At 45.9% G+C, this 22,142-nt stretch overlaps 1 protein-coding gene across 1 annotated transcript; it reads left to right on the forward strand.

Annotated features, from left to right (window-relative positions):
- Positions 1-9,753: 9,753 nt before the first annotated feature.
- On the forward strand, positions 9,754-18,404 carry LOC124233229 (nmrA-like family domain-containing protein 1; the record flags this gene model as incomplete). The annotated part of the gene is given in 4 exon segments (XM_046650396.1): positions 9,754-9,803; positions 9,805-9,995; positions 12,880-13,070; positions 17,222-18,404. Coding segments are annotated over 4 exon segments (612 nt in total), but the record flags the coding sequence as incomplete, so codon positions are not given.
- Between the last annotated feature and the right edge of the window lie 3,738 nt (positions 18,405-22,142).

Below are 22,142 nucleotides of genomic sequence, written 5' to 3' on the forward strand. Positions count from 1 at the left end.
AAGGTAGTTTTCTGGCCCCAGGGTTTAACAGCCAAAACTTGTGATTTCTTGAAGGGTCGGGACCTGGTGAGGCTGCCACCTCACCAGTGGGTGAGTGGAGGGCTTGATCATGAGGGGAAGGAGCAAGAAGCAGAGTCCAGGGTCCCCTGCGTTGGCAGTGGGGAAAATGTTGATGAGGGCTGTGGGGTTGAGGAGCTCATTGGCAGCAGCTGCTCCTATTTGTATGTCATTACAAGGAAGCATTCCCTCCTTGCTTCTAGCAGAAGTTTAGCCGTGGGGAAAAGAAAGAAGAGAGGAACCAACATTTGTTGAAAACTGCACTGTTTCATAGTCACCCTTTCATTTAAGCCTTATTATCTCCCTGAACAGTTGGCGAGTGTGGCAAAGACTAGCTAGATGCTCACCAAACCTGTCTCCTCAGTGCCCTGGGCACACAGCCTGACCTCATTTCTAAGTGTGATGCCAGCCCTGATATCAGTTCCCTTCCATTAAACCCAGCAGATGTGGAGTTATAACCAAAGCACTCTTTCCCTCCTTCCTCCCTGGCTCCAGAATCCACTATCCACCATGGAGACACATGGCCAAGGACAGCCCCCTGGATCCCTTATCATCCCCTCCTCCTGCCTCAGACGGCCTCCTGAGGTGAATTCGGGCAGTGAGAAAGCTCCCACCAGCAAGGCCGCTGACTCCCCAGCCCACTACAAGCAGCCATATTCCTCACCAACCTTTAAAACCACTGGACTCCCATCTTTCGGGGAGACGAAATGAAACGAGATGAATTTGAGGGCTCACTCTTGTGTCCTGGCTGATGTCATCTTAAATAAAAACTCTTTCCTTGCCATAAGCCTGGCATTCCAGTTTTTATTCGGCCCCCCTTGTGTGGTGGGTAGGGCACCTATGTCTGTAGGCACTAATAATCATTCTTTGCAATTCATTGCAGCCATGTAACTGTGATACAGACACTAGTGTGCAAGTGGAAGTGATGTGTGACATTTCTAGGCCTAGCATGAAGCCCAACCACTGGCCACATTCCTCCATCATCTTGTCCTACCTTTGGATGGATTTCTACAAGGCTTATGACCTTGAAAGCCATGTTTAGAAAATGGTGAAGCCAAAGAAAGGGGCCCAGACACGTACATCTCCTCTTGGAGGAGAGCGACCCACAGATTCTCCGTCTTACTTCCCACCATTCACAAGCATTGTTGCAGCCATCATGAGCCCTGTGTCTTTGAACTTGGCTCCATGTAGTTTTGCCTGCCTGGGATGGTCTCTATTCCTACTCTCCCTGAGTGTCTAAGTTATGGGGACTAAAGTCCGGCTCCGGTATCATCTCCTCCGAAAAATCTTCCCTAACACTTCCAGTCTGGCTTTTGTTTCTTTCCTCCATGACCTCTTTTCCTCCAATGTCCTCTCCGCCATTCCTCTCTAATGTCCTTTTATTTACCAGTTTGTCTCCCTTGAAAGATCTGGACCACCAGGGCCTCTAGTTCAATGCCTAGTATACCAAAGGCATTCAAAACAGATTTGCTGAACACCTGAGTGAGTGAATGAATGATCATGGTTCAGAAAATTGCTGTGTCATTGTGAGTAAGCTATCTGGTGATAATAAAGAAAACTTTATGAGGGAGGGTCAAAAGAAGGGGTGTGGTACTCAGATGTGGTTTATAATTGTCACAGTCGAAGAGAAACTGCATTTCAGCTGCTTTCGCTGCTCTGAGGGAAGTCCTGCTACGTCACTGGCTCTTTCTTTGTCCAGTAACATGACCAGCAAGAAAATAATCACAGTGTTTGGAGCCACAGGTAAAAAACTCCTTCCTTTTAAAGTGCATGCTGACTTGGCTTACTTTCCTGCTTCCTGTTTTTACCTTCAGAGCCTGTAAGCATGGGCTGAGCAAAGAGCCCTTGTGAGGAAATGAAGAAAAGTACGCTTTTGCTTGAGTTTCTGCTGTGGTAAAGGGGCGGGGTGACTTGACTTGATTGGTCAGAAATTATCTCAGTGGGACAAGGACAACTGACATTTTCTCTTTCTTGCTCATTTGCTGACTTGGTGGTGTAGTTTCCTTTTAACAGCAGCTGTACTCTGGAGACCACTCTCCACTCACTCCCTGACAGGCAAAAGGAGCAAGTGTGAGAGCCGGTGGGTATGTAGGGGATATTGACATGGCTCCCCCATTCTCCAGCGATTCTGAAAGGATGGAGTGGGTTAGGGTTAGTAGAATGTGCTGAGGGACTTCTCTCCCGTGGGCAGCTGCCTGAGCCTTTTAAGTGGCATCTCTGCTTCCACTTTGCCTCCCTTACAATCGTTTTCCAACAGCCAGAGCCATCTTTGCAAACTGTTGATCAAATCAGGCCACTGCTCTTCAACCCATCCTCGTTTCAGCCTCTTGATGATCCATGTGACATTGTCCGATCATGTCATACCACTGCTCGAAACCTTCCAACGCCCACCTTCCCTTCTCACTCCAAGTAAAATGCAGAGTCCAGCTAATGGCCTGCAAGATCTTTCTTGGGCCTCGTCTTCTCCCACTCTCCCTCACTTATTCTGCATGTTCCTCAAACATTAACTGCTGCCTCAACCTAGAATAATCTTCCTGCAGTTACCCACACTGCTTCTCCGTGTCATCATCCAAGCCTCTGCCCAGATGGCGCTCTCTTCATGAGCACTTTCCAGACCTCGAGACTTCAAATTGCAACTTTGCTCCACCCTGGCACTGTTTGGCTGTCCTCCCTCCTTGATTTCTTACCACTCTAGAACATAAGCCCTATGAGGACAGGGATTTTGTCTGAAAGGAGGCAAGGGCTAAAGCTGGGAGAAGTGAGAAATAAGTTCTCAAAAGCCAGGTATGATACTGACTTTAGCAGGAAAAAAAAGGTAATGGGATGATTGCATAAGGCATTAGAGTGATGGTGAGGATGTTGGTTTTACCCAAAAGAAATGAGAAGCCATTAAGGATTTTGAGCAGAGTAGTGACATGATAAGACTTTGGTGTTAAAGGATTCATTTTAGCTTCTGTTTTGTGAAAAGAGTGTAGGGAACAAGGACTGAAGCCAGGAGACCTTTTAGGAAGCTGTCTCCATAAGCCAGGCAAGATGATGATGGCTTAGACCAGGGAGGTAGCAGTGAGGTGGTGGGTGATGCGGGGTCAGTGAGCCAAGGAGTCAAAAGAAAGATTTCTTGGACTCTCAAGATCTGGCAGTAGTGCTCTTTTATTTAGAGAATAGTGTGGAATAGCATGGGGACAGGACCCATGGGCAGTCAGAGCTGCTGCGTGGGGACAGGGCCCACGGGCAGGAGGAGGTGCTGCTGCCGCCGCTTCTGCTGCAAACATGAGTGGAGTGTAAGGCTAATTTTAAGTCATAGGTATGTGAGTCATCTCTTTACAAGACAAAGGAAAGAATATGAAAAAAAGTTAAAATGGTATCAGTGCAGGTGGGGTCTGGCTATTGGGTGATCCCATGACTTTTAAATAAGAATCAAATCTGATTAAATAAAGGTCAGAAGCCACCATCCTAAATCAGTTACACGAGATTGCCAGACAGTAACCAACTTAAGTTCTTGCCTTTGGCATTGATTAAGAGTTTCCAGAGATAAGGCCATCCCCCCTTCCTCCTGGTGCAGACGGGGAGGCATGGAGATTTCGTTCACAAGTGCAAATGTCTCTCCAAGGGCAAGCAAACTCTGCTCCTCGGAGCCTGCTTCTCATCTGCAGTTTTAAAATTAACCAGCCTAAAATAATCCTCATCAGTGGGGAGTGGTCACATTCTGGGTTTGTCTTAAAGAGAGTCAACAGGGTTCACAAACAGACCAGCTATGAGAGGTGCGGAAAGGAGTAAAGAAGGACTTGATACTGTTCTGGCTTGAGCAGCTGGAAGGATAGAGTTGTGAGCCACTGAAATGGGGAAGACTGTCAGGGGAGAAGGCCAAGGAAGGTTGGGGGCTCCGTTTAGTCTCATTCAACTTGAGTTGCTTTCTAGGTATCTGGGTTAGGCAGTTGGCTAAGAGCCTTGGGAGTCGCTCCTGAAGGAATCAGGTTAGACGTGTCAGAGTTGCAGAAAGTTGATTCCTAGATGGCTAAATGGGTGAGCTGATTACTTTATTGCCCAGTTCTTCTACTTTGTTCAGTAACCTTGAGGCATTGGGTGTGTTTAGGTGTTGGAGATAGAGTTTGCCAGATAGAGCAGATAAAAATACAAGATACCTGGTTAAATTTAACAGGGGCACCTGTTAACCCTTACCTGTATATGTGTTTGCATGTCAGACTCGGAGCAGTCCCTCCAGGGCCTGCCATTCAAACGCTACTCTCCACTTGGAACCACCTGCAAGGGAACTGAGTCCAAGAGGGCACGATCCAGAATAAGTGAGGAGGGTGTGGGACAGCTGAGTATGACAAGAATGGGTGCTTTGGGGGCTGCTTTTTTGAGCTGATAGGTTTATTGGTGTGTCCTGCTAGTTTAGAGGAACAGGGCCAGGATGAAGGAACTCCTCTCCTGGTTTGAGTCTTAGTGAAACACTAACGTGGGAGTGGTTAGGACATCCATCCTGGTTTTGGTCGAGCTCCTCTTATTTTGTCTCACTAGTCCTTGTCATTTGCTTCTCCATCTCACACTGGTCCAACCAGGACTGTTTACCACCAAAGCTGAGAATTGAGAGCACAGAGGTGTCATTCTTTCCATTTCCTTCATTTATTCAGTCAACAAATAGAAACTGCCAATACGCCAGGCACTAGACTGAGAAAATGGTTGGCAAACAGGGATAAAGAGAAACAGCTTCTATCCTCAAGGAGAACCCTGTTTAGTAATAGGGTTATAAGGTAATAATTACAATGGTGAATGTCGTGGGCTGAATTGTGCCCCTCCCCTAGTTCATATGTTGAAGCCCTAATCCCTGTTACCTCTGCGTGTGATAGTATTTGCAGACAGGGCCTTCAAAGAGCAGTTAAGTTAAAGGGAGACCATGAGAGTGGGCCCTAATCTGATCTGACTGGTGTTCTTATAAGAAGAGGAAATTTTGACACCCAGAGAGACAGGAGGGGCTCGCGTGCACAGAGGAAGGACCACGTGAGGACACAGTGAGATGGTTCTCCATCTGCAGTGCGAGGAAAGAGGACTCAGGAGAAACCAAACACACCAACACCTTGATCTTGGACTTGTAGCCTCCAGAACCGTGAGAAAATATATTTTGATTGTTTAAGCCACCAATCTGTGGTATTCTGTCATGGGAGCCCTAGCAAACTACTACAGTCAACAAATATTTTTTATTGAATCTTATTCTTATAGAAGTGGATAAAATAGTTTTAAAAGTCTTGTAGTCCTACAAGGTTTATAAAGAAACCCAGCAGCCCCTACCCACCCCTTTTCACATCTTACTCTTTTGTTCCTACTGGTATTTGTCTCCATGTTTCTAAGTAATGTGATAATATGTCATTTTTTGATTTTTCAATTTCAGACGTTATCCATTGTCTTTAGCCTCTTACATCCCCAGCCCCAAGGACATATTTCCTTTTCCTTACCCTCCCCGTGTACTTTATAACAATTTTGTTTTCCGTATGGACGATAGACTAATACGGGCCCTTATTATTACCATGTAATTATTGTTCATACTAGAGTCACGTAGTGTGCACTTTCTTTCCTTACATAATTTCTTGTTTTCCCTGCCATTAATTTTGTATTTGCTTAGTTTTCTTTGTACCTATCACTCATTTTTCTCTAATGTCTCCCACAAAGCTAGACAATTTCTCTCAAAATGAGCAAACACATCAATGAATCTGTTGGTTCTGTTTTTTCTCCTCATGTAGACTTCCCTCCTGGAGTGCTCCCTTTTTCTATTTCAGTCCTCCTCAGACTTCTCTTCACCGTCATTCTAATAATTCTGTTCGCCTTTCTCCTGGGTTTGGTTTCTATTTCCTGGGTTCTTCTTGCTTGCTTTACATTCTCATTTTGCTCGAGCGCATCCTCCAGTAGCTTACAGAGAAAGAGTGCATGGAAGTCCAATTTTTGAGACACTGAGTGTCTGAAAATGTCTTTATGTAGAGTTGTTAGAATTAATTGCTCGTTTGGCTAGGTTTCAAATTCTAAATAGAAATTAATTTCCCCTCAAATGGCATTACTCTGTTGCTTCCAATGTTAGAAAGAAATCGGGTGCTATTTTTATTCCCCACCTTTGAATTGACCGTCTCTGCTCCCAGAAGTTTTTAAGCTCTTCTTATCCCCAATGTTTAAATTTCACAATGATGTACATAAACGGGACTTTATTTATCCATTGTGCTGGACACTGAGTGGCCCCTCTGTATGGAAGCTCAGTCCATATCCTTGGACCGTGGGAAATTATTATCTTCTTTGATAATTTCCATACCCTCATTTTCTCTATTATCTCATCCTGGAATTCCCCAGGCTTGATTCTCCATTTACTCTCTCTTATTTTCTTCTTCTTTGTTTTTACCCTTCAAATGGTAGGAGATTTCTCCAACTTTTTCTATTGGGAATTTATTTCTGAGACAATAATTTAAATTTTGAGAACTTCTTCTTGTCTCTGAATGCTCCTTCTCTCATGGCTGCTCCCTTTTTATTGGTATAGGATGCAGATGTAGTGTTCTGAATGTAAAATCTTTTCCTATCTGACCACATCGATTCTTTTAAATTTTTCTCGTGATCCCTGCATTTTTTCTGTTTCCTTTTATCACTTTGTTTATTCTGGTTTTGCCTTTCATTCTGGAGGCTTTCCTCAAACCACTGGTGAACTTAGGCTATCTGTTCATATTTACTAGCAGAGCTTTGTGTGCAAAGTCAGAGCTCATTGAACGGCAGAAAGATAGAGTTATCAGTGGTGTCTCAGTTGGGTGCCACAAGAGAGAAGTGCCACACTCTTTCAGAGAAGTTGAGGAGATTTCATAAAGATGGACGGAGAAGAGAGCAATAAAGAATAAGTAAGCAACAGGAGGAAGGAGCAAAGGGCAAGAGAGATGAGCAGAATCTGGGGAGAGTAGCAACGTGCAGAGGGTGGCCTGTCCTCCTGCCTCGGGTCTCCTGCTGATGCCTCCCTTTGGCCAAACCCAACCTTAGGGCAAGAAGGCCCATTGATGGAGTCCATACAGGTCAGCCTCCGAGGGTTGACTAAGAAGGATGGATAAGGTGAGGTAGTTCTGAAGGCACACACACAAAATATTCAGGACAGGTATCCAACCAATTTGATGGAGGATCTCAAATGTCAGTAACCCAGCACAGTACCAGGCACATATCACAGGGTATTCAGTAAATATTTATAGAGCGGATAAGTTGGTCAAGCAATGATCATATTATAAATGGCTTTCTATGCTATGAAAGGAATCTTCTGTGAGTTTTCAACGTTTTAAAAAAATATAGCATATGAACCTCTTTTGAAAATAAAACTGTACGAAGAACCTCGAAATAATATCTATAACCAAATAAGATTAGAATGCCCCTATGAATCCAGGGTAGAACGTCTGGTGCCGTGCTCACTTGGCTCCCTTGTTGCCTTCAGTCTCTCCCATTCTTTCTCTCCACATGGATTCTGCAAAGGTACCTCTGAAGAGGCTGTGAGAAACCTAGTTTGAAAGCCACTGTTGCAAGCCATGGAGGTACCTCCTGAAGTGGTTACTCCAGCAGCTCTCCACTGAATAATGGGATTTCCCAACCAACTTCTTTCAGTGAACATTGTTCTGATCCTTCCTGTATTTGTTCTTCTCCAATCCTGTAGGAGCTCAGGGTGGCTCTGTGGCCAGGGCCATTTTGGAGAGCAAAAAGTTTGCCGTGAGAGCACTGACCTGAGATGTGACTAAACCAAAGGCGCAGGCGCTCTGGGACCTGGGCATCGAGTGCTCAAAAGGGACCTAGATGATGAAGCATCCGTGGAAGCGGCCTTGAAGGGTACCTATGGGGCCTTCCTGGTGACCAACTTCTGGGAGCATTTCAGCAAAGAAAAGGAAGTATGTCAGGTGAGAACCACCTTTGAGCCCTTCCTCTCACCCTGCCTGGCTACTCTGTCCTTCCTGGAAGGGGCTCGGCTTCAGTCTGGGCGAAAATATAAGCCTCACTCCACAGCATCTGTCGAGGATTTATGAAGTGTATGGACTTGCACTTGTTAGAGGTGTCTTTGATTGTGAAGTCAGTGTTATGTGGCACTTGTCCCAATCTCAAGACCCTGGATATTTGAGGTGACCATGTAATAGAGCCAGTGATTAGATTCTCTGATTCTGACAATTTGTTTTTAGATGGCATATGAGAGGGGGCAGCAAGCACACCCCACCAATCAAGGTTATTGTGAGAGAGAAACGGGAAGAAGAAAAATGTAGTGAGTGTATGTACATTCTGACAGAGAATTTTGGGATGAATTAGTAATGGGTACATAGAAAAGAACTAAACAGACAAGCAAATAAACCCACAATGATTAACTCCAGGGAAAAGGACAGTTTGTAGAAAAAGTAAAAGTAACCATAGAATGTCACGTGGCTCAGCTTCAGCTGTGTGTAAGCGCTCATTGTTGATCTAGCCCAAAGGTATGATGTTGGGAAGATGGAAAAAAGAGAACGGTGTAGACGTGTGATGGTGATGGCGGTGGTGGGCTCTGTGTGTGTGAGAGTCAGAGAGAGAGAAGGAGAAATTGAGAGAGAGTGCTAAAGATGAGGGCTCATCGTTCATAGTAGGAATGCGGTAGATGCTATCTTCAACGGAAACAATCAAGAATTATCAGTGGAAACATGTTCTTTAGAAATAAAGCAGCAGGTAAAAGAGATGAAAGTGATCTCTGGAGAGCAGTTATTGCACGGGGCCCAGGGACCTTCTTTGTCATTATAAGATTGACTTCTTTCCTCCAGGACGCTACTATTTGAAAATCAAGTATATGTATAAATTAGGCAAAACATGCAGATTAAATTTACCAAATGTAATGGATGGGATCAGCCTCTAGCAGAAATGGCACCATTCACAAAATTAGGAGCAGGATTGAACTGTTTCAGGAATGTCTGTTAAATTAATTATATCGCTTACAGCTGGTTTTTTAGTGAGAGACTGGAAGGGCTTATTTTAGGAACTCTGGTTCTAATTCTGATATTCACTCACTCTGAAACCTACGGGTCCAAGTCATTTCTCGGCGTCACTTACTAAACCAGATTAATTTAGGTCTTCTCTGCCTGGTACATGAGATTTGTAAGGAAAAGAAAGAAGGAAACAGTGAAAAGAAAGAAGAAAGGAAAGAGAGAGAGAGAGAGATGAAGGTGCTGTTCGAAATTTAGAACTAAAAACACAAAAAGAATATATGTATATATATGTGAGTTTGTGTGTATATATAATATATTACACATATATGTATATGGAGGGTATGTATATATCTCTCCATTATGCCCTCAATATCCCAATGGTGTCCAGATATGGTCCATTATCAGAAAACATTACTATATACTTCTTTCTCAGGTATCCCTGAGCCTCATATATATATAAACGTGGCAGTTGATCACAAGGATACTGATAGCCTGGAGGAAGGAGCAAATGTCCCTGACTGTTCCCACCAGGCTGCCTCTCAGCTGCTGATGCGGTTCAGCATTTTGACGTAGTGGAGCCTCTGCTCACTCACACTTGTGGGCTCTCCTAGGATAACTTGAATATATTTTGATGCTGCAAGAGCTCCCTCTCCAAGGAGGACAATAAGAGAAGGAGGGTGTGGAGAGGCCCCAAGCACCTGCCCTCTAGTCTATATGCAAATCCAGCCGTCCATATAAAGAATTTGCCTTCGTCCCTTAGGGAAAGCTGGTGGCAGATGCTGCCAAGCGCCTGGGTGTGAAGCACGTGGTCCCTGGAGAACGTGAAGCGCCTGAGCGGTGGCAAGCTGGAGGTGCCGCACTTTGATGCAAAGGGAGAGGTGGAGGAGTATTTCTGGTCCATTGGTGTTCCCATGACCAGCGTCCGCGTGGCAGCTTACTTTGAAAGCTTCCTCACCACGTGGAAGCCCGTGAAAGCCTCTGACGGAGATTACTACACCTTGGGTAAATGGAAGTTTGCCATGAGAGTTAACCAGACACCTGCTGTCCTGCCTTCCCCTCCTCCCCCTTTCCCTCCCTGCTCTCTTCGGTGGACACTATCATATCACGGGGTTTGGGCCTGGAAACAGAAAGGGTTACATTTCCAGTCTTAATGTACTGACAGCTCTTTATATCAGTACAGTAGTTAGCTATGTGACCTCAAGCCTCAGTTTCCTTATGTCTGATCAGAAAGTTGGACAAGATGACTTTCAGTTCTAGCTGACCTATCTGACCTTTGAGGCAACAGGGAAAACATTCTGCTCTTGATGTGGGTCCCATGGTCGGAATCCCTAGAGGGTCCCTGACTCCCAGGGACAGGTTCCCAGCCTGCTTGCCTTCCATTGTTCTGGTTAGAAGACGTTAGTTTTAACAAAGACTCCCGGTAATTCCCATGCTGCCAGTCCAGCGGCCGGCACTCCCCTACCCTTTGGGGACATTTTCTTTGCCCAGAGTCTGAGGCGACTCTGTGCAGTGGAGGCATTATGGGAGTATCATTGGCAGCAATTCAGTCCTTCTTCCTTGGCACATAATTAAGACTCATCCAGGGGATAAGTAGTGGCAGTCAAAGTGGATCTGAGCTAGAGCCCAGAGCACGTGCCATCCCTCACGGATGCCTTGGGTAATGGTTCAACAAATGACCAGATACATGTGTGAATGGGATCCATCTCTTGAACCCTCTTTCTTCCTGTGCTTCTGCCAGGTTTCAGAAGCTGGCTCACCTGACATTTCCCAGGCCTTGAGCTAGGACATAGTAATCTGAGGACTAGATTGGCCTTGGATGAAGAGGTGGTGCCTTAACGTTCTGCTGGGACCCAGTCCCAGTTGGGGCCCCATAGTCTGTGAAACTCGGCTTTAGGTATCCCTGAGCCTCATCTTCCACTACAGGAATAGCTCACATTTACAGAGCTCTTACTGGGTGCCCAGCACTGTGTTAATTGCCTCCAGTTTACAGATGAGGAAAGTGAGGGACAGATAAACTTTCCCAAGATCAGTAAAAAGGCAGACCCGCGACTTGAACCCAGACCGTCTGTCCCCAGAGCCACATTCTTTACCACTGTCCCATAGCTCCTTTAAACTCAGTCCAAGAAGCTCAACCCTCAAATAAAAACAAACCTCAAAGTCAGAACACACTTGACTCTGGGTTCTTCCAAATGTTCAACTGCTTTACACACATAAAATACAAGTATAATGTAATGTGAGGAATGAGCAGACATTTTGCCTAACAAGAAATTCAGGCAGGAAACTAATTTTGCTACAAAAGACAGAATGATATTTAGTCCCTGGCTGCTAAGCCTGAAGTCACTCTAATACTGGATGGCAATTCAGAGCCCTTGATTCTTGTCCTGGCCTGTTGCTTTCTAGCTGTGAGGCACTGGGTGAGTCAGAAGACTTAGTTTCTTCATGTAAAAACTGAGTGCTGCGGCTAGATCATGTCCACACTGCATTCCAGCCCCAGGATGTGCGCATTCTGGGTATCTATAAGAGGCCGTGTCACACTGTATGAGGCTCACAGGCTTGGGAGTAATGGATGAGGGTTTGAACCCATTTCTGCTGCTTGCTGGCTGAGTAACCTCGGAAAGCACCTGATATTCCTATGTCTCAAGGCTGTTTTGAGGATTAAACCAGACAATGTGTTTGTTGGTCTATTCATTGATTCAGTCAATATTTGAGGGACTGTTATGTGCCAGTCACTTACTGGGGAATCAGTAATAAACAGCTCAAAACAGACAAAGCTCTGCCCTCAAGAAGCTCATATTCTGGTGGAGGAGATAGATAATAGACAAAGAGATAAGGAAAAACCTTGTATGTTAGAAGGTGATGAGCGCTATAGAAAACAGGGCAAAGTGAGGGAAACAAGGAGTGCCAGCAGTGAGGAGGTGGGGTGTGAAACTACAACAAGGCAATCGGGGGCCTCTTGGAGAAGGTGACATCCGAGCACCTTCTGATGGAGGTCGGTAGTGGGCTTTGTGGGTAATGAGGGGAAGAGAGTTTTGGGCAGAGAGAACAGCCAATGTGTCAGGAACAGAGAAACTAGGGTGGGGAGAGAGGTAGGATGTGAGGCCAGAGTTAAGAGAGGGCCTGGTCCTGTGAGCCACTGGCTTTTCCTCTGAGAGACACAGAGCCGTTGGTAGGTATGGGCAGATGTGACATGAGCTGACTTTAGTTTTTACAGAATCAGTCTTAGTGTTGTGTTGAAGAGACTATAGAAGGGCAAGTGTGGAAACAAGGAGACCAATCTTGCAATAATCCAAGTCAAAGATGATAGTGGCTTGGACTAGGGTGGTAGGAGTGCAGATGGTGAGAAATGGTCGGATTCTGAACCTAGTATGAATAAAGCTTCCAAAAAGATAGACTATGGGGGGTGAGAGAAATATCAAGGCTGCCTCTAAGATTTTTGACGTGAGAAACTAGAGTGATAGAGTTGTCATTAACCGAGATGGCAAAGTCTGTAGGAGAAACAGGTTGGGGGTGGGGTATAGGAATTCATTTTGGGGTGCATTGAGTTTAAAATGTCTGTTGAATGGTCAAGCAAGAATGTTGAGTAGGCAACTGGACATATGAGTCTGGAATTCAGCAGAGATGTCTGGGTCGGAGATACGATTAATCATACTTGGCACACAGAGATGCTTAGTAAATAGCTGCTTTCTTTCTTTCTTCCTTTTTAAATCAAAATGCAGGCATTATGGTATTTTCTCAACAACACCTTTATAACTGTGCAAAGATGGTGGCCACTGAGTGGTGCATCGTGTTCCCATCCTCTTTAAGTCGTTGATTAGTTCAGGGTTGGTGGGACCTACCAAGCATGTGATGTGACTAAGTATGCTTATCTTTGTTTTTTCTTAACTAGCAATACCCATGGGGGACGTCCCGATGGATGGGATCTCTGTTGCTGATGTTGGAGCAGTCGTCTGTAGCATTTTTAATTCTCCAGAGGAGTTTGTTGGCAAGGCCGTGGGTCTCAGTGCAGAAGCGCTAACCATACAGCAATATGCTGATATTTTGTCCAAGGTTTTGGGGAAAGATATCCGAGATGCAAAGGTGAGATCTTAGGAGACATAAATGTGATTTTGAGAGGCCACTTAGGGTCACATCCCACTAATGTACAAATTCTGGCAGACTTTTGCCAGATTAGGGCAGCATTGAGGTTAGGCTCAGAAGAAATTGAAGAGGATTCCAGTTCCACAAATCTATCTGCATCTGTGAGTGCATCTGAATCCTGCCCTAATGGTTTTATTTCTTTGGCTTCGTGTTAATCAGCTTGTTAAGGTGAAATTACTTTTGGGTGGAAAGAACTTAGAATCTGAAGCCTGAGGTCCAAGCTTTTCACATACACCATCCCAACTCTCCTTTCATGAGCACTCATTGCTGATATCTCCAATCAGCCGGAGCTCCCTGGGGGTGGGCAAGGTGCTCACTCGCTCTGAGCCTCAGCCTGCTCACTTGTAAAGTGGGGTGATAGCATCTACCATGGGCTGTTCTCGTGAACATTAGAATATAGTCAGGGGCCTTAGCATAGTGTTTGGCATGTGATCAGTATATGTCAGGTTCTATTACGTACCTAGAGCCATCTTTGAGGAGTTTACAACAGAGTCAGGGTGAAAGTGTTAATGCACATGAGGTCACAGAGATCAGTACAACACAGAACGCTGGAGGTGCTTAATTGTGTTGTCTACACTGTCTGTGCTATAGGTCAGCAGACAAGGGTAGGAGAAGGCTTCATGGAAGAAGTGGCCTGGAGGTGGTCCTTGAGGGTGGGCAAGACTGTGTATAGGTGGAGAGAGTGATGGGGCTGGCTTAGCTGAATTCTAGAATCAAAGTAAATGAACCAGAGGCAGTCTGGGGAAGCAAGCAAACCCTGGTCCTGCACTTATGTACCTGTGGAATCTTGGCAAGTGACTTAAGCTCTCCAGCCTCAGTTTATTCATGTTAAAAAAGATTATTATACCCCTCATAGGATTGTCATGAGGATGAAATGAGATATATATGGGAGGTGCCTGGCACTGGGTTTAGGACATAGTAAGCCCTCGATTACTGAACAGGCTGGAATGGCCTGGACTAGAGTGTGGCTAGGACAGACCTTTTAGAGAAAAGTGAAATGAGTTGATGATATTGAACACTACCAGTCATCTCTCCAAGCAAGCGAGGAAGGAGAAAGAGGACAGGGTTTCTGAGAAGGAAGGTTTGTGTGGCCTCGGAGAGACAGCATCAGGGCTGAAAGGAGGACCTGTCCCTTCTCTCCAACTGGCAGGCAGTAAGTAATACAGCTCTGCCTTTCCTGTCTGCCGTGGTCCCATCTGTGAAATGAGGGTGTTCTTTGGATGATTTCCAAGGTCCGACCCAGTCCTAACATCTCTCCAGAGGAGAGGTGCCTTCTTCCTACAGGGTTCAAGCCTGCTTTTATAAATCAAGATTTATTGGAACTCAGCCACGCCACTGTTTATGTTAAGTCTGTGGCTGTTTTCATGAGACAATGATACAGTTGAGTAGTTGTGACAGAGACCACTCTATGGCCTGCAACGTCTAAAATATTTGTATCTAGGCTTTCAAGAAAAAAATTTGTCAACCCCTGTTCTAAAGTGTTTCCAAGAGTCAGGGATAGAAGGTGGTTTTTGTTTTTGTCTGTTAGTGTTGGTCCAGTGAGTTGTGAGGGGCTTCTGGATTCCCCAATCAGCCTCAGGCAGTGGAGCTGTGCGGAGGCTAAGAGGTCTTTTTTTTGAAAACTATTATAGGGGTCAATCCCACCACAAAACCACACCTGAGGGTCTCACTGAAAACCACACAAAATTTCATGGAGAAAAGAGGTTACTCCCAAACCCAAGAAGGCAGCCCCCCCACTCAGAAGATGGACTTAGGAGAAGCTCGGCAAAGTCACGTGCACCTGGCTGCAAATTTACTTCTCAGAGATTGACTCCTCTCCCAGGGTATTTGCATTTGGGTCTTACATTCGTTTTGTCTTGTGGGGTTTGAACTCTGTAAGAAAGAAGGGGAGAAGGGTGAGGGAGTGGGGGCATGTGGTGTGTGTGAGTTCATCTCAGAGGACCGGGTGGACATTGTTTCACGTGGCTCAGGACCTTCCCAGCATCTCTCAATCACATACCTGGTCCCTGACTATCCTTAATTGTTTCACAATGCAGCAGCAACTTCTTTGGCGTCAAACGTTCTAGGGCATTAGAGGCTGGGAGTTCTACAGAATGGTTAGTGCTGTTCTTGGTAGCTAGTCTGAGTTGAAAGGACGCTGCCCCTCGTCTAGAGGGGAAAAACTCTGAAGCAAATGCTACTCTGGGGAAGGAAGCATGAGGCCACAAGGTGGCGCTCCAGCCTTGACGGTCTGCCTCCCCCATCTGGTGAGAAGGAGGCTGTTTAATTCAGTGACGGCATGCGCCCCAGAACGAACTCCCAGCAGGAACCCCGGTCTGGCTGAAACTGTCTGTCCAGCCCCAAAAGGAACACGGTTCTCTCAAAGAGTGAGACCCAACAGAACCAATCTCTTTCCTTCAAAATTCTGCAGAATAGAATCCCTGTGTTTCCTGAGGGATACCAGTTATCAGAGGACAGGATGGGAGAGAGATTCAAGGAGACAGACATTTTAGAAGTCACCCTCCATCCTCTCGTAGGTCTTGGATTTCCAGCCGCACTTGAATTTAAAATTGTTTTCTAATTTCAAAAATCACAAATGCTCATTGTAGAAAACTCAGACAAGTTTAAAAAAGAAAATAAAAATCATGTAGTGCCATCTATCAGAGACAGCAACTGTTAAGATTTGGCACATTTTCTTCTCATCTTTTTACAGCATTATATATGTATTTTTATCAGAGTAAAATAACACTATATGTAGCAGTTTGTATCTGGCTTTTTCACTTAACACTTATTATGAGAATTTTCTGTTTTGTTAAATTTCTTCAAAAATGTTAATTTTAACAACTACATAGTATTCTTAGATGTACCACAATTTTTGTTACCATTCCTGTTTTTGGACATGTAGCTTGTTCTTCATTCTTTCTTATTATAAATGGCGTATGATAACCATTGTTTTATATAAGTTGTTTGTGTCTGTCACATTTTTCTAAGGCCAAGTGGAAAAGGGAGGTTAGAGTTTATCTCTGGGGGCTAAAGACAGATTACACTGGATCTGATAGCTAGAAATTGTCTTTGCTCATGCAGGTGGTGGAACTATTGATCTAGTTTTTGTCAGAGGGACTCAAGGGGTGGCTTTTGTGGAAGGTGCCAGAAGGTGGGTCAGTAGGTGTGTGATGGGCAGCGTTTGCTTGGGTCTGGCCCTGGCAGAGGCTGCGATGGTTGAAGTCAAGATGCTCATTTCTGAGGCCGGCCCCATGGCTGAGTGGTTAAATTCATGCACTCTGCTTCGGGGGCCCAGGGTTTTGCCAGTTTGAATTCTGGGTGTGGAGCTCGCACCGTTCATCAAGCCATGCTGAGGGAGCATCCCACAGAGCAGAGCCAGAAAGACCTATAACTAGAATATACAACTATGTACTGGGGGCCTTTGGGGAGAAGAAGAAGAAAAAAAACCGCTTAGCAACAGATGTTAGCTCAGGTGCCACTCTTTAAAGATAAAAAGATGCCCATTTCTAATCAAGGAGGGAAGTGATGATGGAAGGGACATCGGCCAGGAGGGAAGGATAGAGAGACCTGTCAGAGTGAGGGAGCCTCGACACCGTGTGGAGGCCAGATGGGTAGAATGTCTCAGAGGGCTGCTGAGGGAGTCCCATGAGGAAAAGTATGTAAAAGCTGGCCAGATGAAGGGGGCACAGGTCCATAGTACCTTATCCACGAGGCTTAGGGCCAGAAACCACCCAGCTTCCAGAATGGTTCAGCTTTGGATTGGTTCTGGTTACATGTGGTAGGTAACGTCCCCGCAGGGGCTGGGGCAGGAACCTGTAATCAAACACATCAATCTCTCTGCGGAACATGGATGCCTGTTTCCACTAGCTGGGATAATTAAAGACCACAACTAGCTTCACTTGAGTTCAGACCACATTATGCCATTAAATTAGTTCTGAAAAGTCAGTTTGCTGCCAAATTATTTATGAAAAAATCTTCAGAGTTCCTTAGGTTTTGGAGTTAGGCTAAAGAATTATGGACCTGTATCATCATTGAGATGAATAATTTATTTTCACACTATTTTGAATGAGGGTGCTAACATTTCCTGTGTTTTCACTTGTTCTTAAAAGATGACCCCGGAAGCGTATGAGAAGCTGGGAATTCCTGTAGGGAAGGAGATTGCCAACATGTGTCGTTTCTATCAAACGAGGCCAGACTGTGATGTCAAGCTCACCCACCGACTAAACCCCAAGGTCAAAAGCTTCAGCCAGTTTATCTCAGAGAACAAGGGGGCCTTCAAGGGCATTTAAGCTGTTCGAACAGGCCCCTGACCACATAACCTCCTTCCTCCCTGATCCTTGTCCTCTTCCAGCACAACCTCTACGTTCACATGACATGTTCGAATGCAATGGTTTGTGACCCCAGAGCCTTCCCGGCAATTGTCTCTTCGGCAGGAAGCACTGCGGTGGTGACGTGACACACATGTCACTTTCCAGCTAGAGATGAGGGTGGAGCACCTGTTTGTTAAGTGAGAAGCCCCAAACCTATCACTTTTCGTAGCTCTCTCTCCCCAGAAGCCAACTTCAGAAAGCTCTGGCCCGAGGAACTTGGAGCTTCCTCCCTCACATGGATGGGGGGCCACTCAGCTGCGAAAGTGACCTTGAGCCCTGGCTCGGAAACTCCACTAGGCAGCTCCAGTGTCCTCGGGTGCATTGCCACATTCTCAGGGAACTATTCTGTAATTTCAATTCCTTACAACAAAAATCTTTGGAGAGGACTTTGTGGTGTTCAATGAACCAGCACAAGTATTGGAAACTCTAAAGTCAGTTTGGCTTCAAGGTTGGAAGTTTGTTCTCTGCTTCGTTCATTCCATCATCAGTTGACTCATCACTCAGTTATTCATCAAGCCTTCATTTATCCACTCCACAAACTTGGTCTTTAGCACCAGCACCAATGATGCATTTGTGGACTTCTCTCCCCTCCTGTTTTCTTGCTGGAGTGGTCCACTCTCCAAAGGCTGCCATGGCTCATTACAGATTGTGGTTGGGTCTGTGTCATGTCAGGGCAAGAGGGCCATGTAACCATGTAGCTACAAGTGAAACCCAGAGGCTCTGCAGTGGCTGAAGGCCAGGTGCTGAGGCAAGGGTTGGCTAAAGGTGGAGAAGTGGAAAGAGGAGGGGACTGGAGGGCCCCATCGTCCCTTTCTTCGTGTGTCTCTGGCTCAGCAGTTTCCACACCGTGTTGTAATTGTCTGACTTACTGTGCTCCTCTTAGCTGTGAGAGACTTGCACTACTCTGTATCCTGGTGCCTGGTCCCTGATAGGTGATTAATAAATGTTGATTGACTAAATGAGTGAGTGGAGTTAATTGATCACATCATTATAGGAAAAGGGGAATAAACAGGTGCATAGGTTGGAGAGTGGTAAGAACCAGCCACTGATACCTGAAGGGTGAGAGGTTGTCCACCTCTCAGACAGGAGGTGAGCCCCACTGCTCTGAGGCAGGCAGTGTACAGCACTGGGAGCAGAAGAGCAAGGAGGGGATGGTGGTGCCAGTGTGAGGGGACAAAGTGGCCTAGGATCTTCCTCATAGGAGGAACCTTGGCAATTCCAAACATAGCCTTTTTGGTCTCTTAAGACATCCAGGTAAGTCTTTGTTGAATGAATGAGGTTGAAGTTATTGCAGACAAATGCTGATTCTTGGAGAAATCACAGTCACGGTGCATTTGAGGACCACTCTCCTCTTCACAGTGCTCTCTCCTCATCTGCTGAGCAATCAACTCGATGCAGCTCCAGTTCTCAACTGTGAGAGACAAGTCTGGATAATTTGTAAAAAGGGAAAAGAAAACCAAAACTCTAAACTGAAAATAAGTGGTTTATTACTCATCCAAGCAGACCAGGCAGGAAGAATGGCTGCCTTTTCCTAAATAAACCTCAGCATCCATGAACTGGAGAGTGTCTGCAGGCCAGCAGGTCCCCTGACCCCTTGTGTGTTCACTGGGGTGCCAGGTTGGTTCTTTCAGCCTTTGGGTAAGGCTGGGGTAGCTCTGTGCCAGCCCCGCCATTGTTCCTGGACAGCATGAGGAACCCCTTCTGGATTTAGAAGCAAACTCTACAGTGGCCGATCTGAAATGAGACTGTGCCTTTTAGGGGCCTGGTTTGCATCCCCATCTCACACAACCAACGACAGGAACGACTGTGAAAGTAAGTCTCAAACACTTACTTACTTGTTGACAGTGGGCAAGGGACGCCACCCCCAGCTTCTCCTCTCCCGCCAACCGTCTCCCAGCTGAGGGAGAGAAATCTTCCCTCGGGAGTTGCTCAGAGGTGAGAGAAGCCCAGAAGGTTGAAATGGGGCTGCACACCCTGCAGTGAAGAAGCCACCCTCTGCCATCTTGGGGATGGGTTGGGGGTGATGGAACAGAAATGATGCAGAAGGAGACATCTCTCTGTGATTCTAGAAATGTTCTTAGAAACCCAAGGTATGAAGTCTGATAATGCCGGATGTGAGTCCTGCCTCTGCCAATGACTAGTTGTGTGAATTTGGCCAAGTCTCTCGACTCCTCTGGGCTTCAGATTCCCCATCCTCATAAGGGGCTGCTGGGCGGACTAAAGGATTGAAAGTGTGAGAAGCACTTTGGACGATCTTTGGCTGATAGTAGGTGCTCAATAAACAGTAGCCGTAGTTATTACTGAGAGTAATTCCTGCCCTGGCTCCTTCATACAGCACCCCGAGGTCTGAGTTGCCCACGGGCTGTTCCCAGTCCCCCTCTGACCTGCCCCTGACTAGTGGGACTGTGGGTTCATCGTGCCTTGAAGGCCCTTTGTCAGGGGCTCCTCTCGGCCCAGCTCCCTTAGCCGCCACTAGATGGCAGGATGAGTCTGGCATCAGAAAGTGTTGCTCCAAACCTTGTCCCAAGTGGGTTTCTCCAGCGGCTTTCTTTGGGAAGGAGGCTCCAGGGCAGATAGATGGTGTGTATTACAGCCCTTCCGTCTGTCTCTTTCAGGCTCTGTTTGTCACCCTCCAAGGTCTTTTCAACAGACAGGTGCTGGGCACCTTCCCTGGTCCTTGCCCTGTGGGATTAAGATCCTTCTCTGTCCCCAATTTGGGATGAAGGAAAGGAAGGGAATAGCCAAGGTTTTATCCAAAGGCTCCAGCGCCGGCCCGACTCCCCGTAAGGAGAGCCCCGGGCGCCCCAGGGACGCAGAGCGCTGCTCTCCAGCCCGGAGCAAGGGGCCGAGCCGGGGTGCGCGCTGCCGCAGCTGACCGCTCCACAGCATCCTCTCCCACCAGGGGACCCTTCCAGCTCTGAAGTCCCACCACGACTGCACTAGGGGCAGAGACAATTCCCCAAAGGAAGTGGGGGCCCTGTGAGGAAAAGGCAGTGCCTGCTGGGCAGCCCCGAAACAAACACCGTGCCCTCTGCAGAGCGGCTGTTCCCGGGCGGAAGTGAAGGGCGGGCACTCAGAGCAGGAGTTTAAAAACGCCCCAGAGCGTGAGTTGTTACAGCATTTCTGAAGAGCCGCTCAGCTGACTGTGGCGAGAGGATTAAGAATGTGCACACCGTTTGACTTGGCCATACTCCTTCTAGGAAGCTATTGCAAGTAAATAAACAAATATAAATTAGAACAAAAATTCCAGGATTTCATATGGAAGTGTTGTTTATGAGAGTAAAAAATGGAAATAAGCTAAATGTCCCGCATTAAAGGAATGGATAGTTAAATCATTGAATAGTTTTAAAATTCCCTTAAATTTTAAGTTCTTTAAAACCAGCGTTTGTAAAGAATTTTTACTGAAAAGAGCTTATTGCGTTTTGAGGGAAAATGTTGGCTATAAAATAACATTGTATTTAGGTTAATCCCAACTGTAAGGTATATATGTATATAGTAACATATTGGGAGGAAAAACACCAAAATGTTAATAGTAGTTTTCATTGAATTTAGAGAATTTGATTAATCTCTATTTTCTGCTTTTAAATTCCCCCTTCCCCCCAAATAAAAATATGTAACTTTTATATTGAAATTTTATGTGAAACAAGTTATTTTAGAAGTGTAATACCTATCATCGATTGTTCTAATTCTTCCTTATATTACGGTCAATATACTAACTGTTATTTATGAGTCTTTACTATGTACCAGCCACTGTGCTAGGAGCTGTATATCCGTACTTTCGCTCAATCCTTGTACCCACACTCTAGTAAGATTATCTCCTCATTTTACAGATAAAGGAACATATTCAAAGAGTTTCTGTAATTTGTCTGAAGTCACACAGCGCCAGGGTTTAAATTCGAGTCCCGGTGTCTCTAAAGTCCATGAGCTTTCCACCAGGTCAGAAGTGGGATCAGTGCAGTTCTCAAGTTATGAAAGGACTGGTCATCCAATTCATTCAGAATTCAGTTGTTTGGAATTTGGGACACGTTTTCTCTTAGAAACACTGTGGAAATTCTAACCTGCAACACTGTCTAAAGATCAACCTGCCCAAAGCTGGTGAAACCACATCGGCTGCTATGCTGGGAAACCGCAGCTTTCAATTAAATGTTTCTTGCTAACCCTTTCTCCCAGATGCACACACAAGAGAATAATGAAACTAATTCAGGGGTGAGGACAAGGCAGTGCGTGGGGAAGTCATGAGGGGGCTTATCCCCAAAGCCCTGTTGGGTACAGAAAGAGAAAGCGGAGCCGTGGTGTGCCTCGGGGTACAGGCAGAAGCCATGAGGCCTGAGTGGCTGACTAGGAGGGATACGTCCAAGATAGGGGTGGTGGGGCGGAGTGTGGAAGCCCTGCATGGAAACCCAGGGAGCCCCCAGGAGGTCTTGGGGGTGTCCAGTCCAAAGGTTTCCAGAGCCAGGCAGGTACATGAATGAAGCAGGCCGGATGTGACCCAATAGGGCATGGTGGGGACTGTGGCGATGAGGGAGTATGTGACCCACCTACGGGCATTGAAAATAAATGTTAACAGAAACACAGTGACAACCAAACATAGCTTGCCTCAGCTGTTCCTAAAAAAGGTAGTTTTCTGGCCCCAGGGTTTAACAGCCAAAACTTGTGATTT

The sequence above is a fragment of the Equus quagga genome, unplaced genomic scaffold (assembly GCF_021613505.1).
Source record: "Equus quagga isolate Etosha38 unplaced genomic scaffold, UCLA_HA_Equagga_1.0 163121_RagTag, whole genome shotgun sequence".
Lineage (NCBI taxonomy): Eukaryota > Metazoa > Chordata > Mammalia > Perissodactyla > Equidae > Equus > Equus quagga.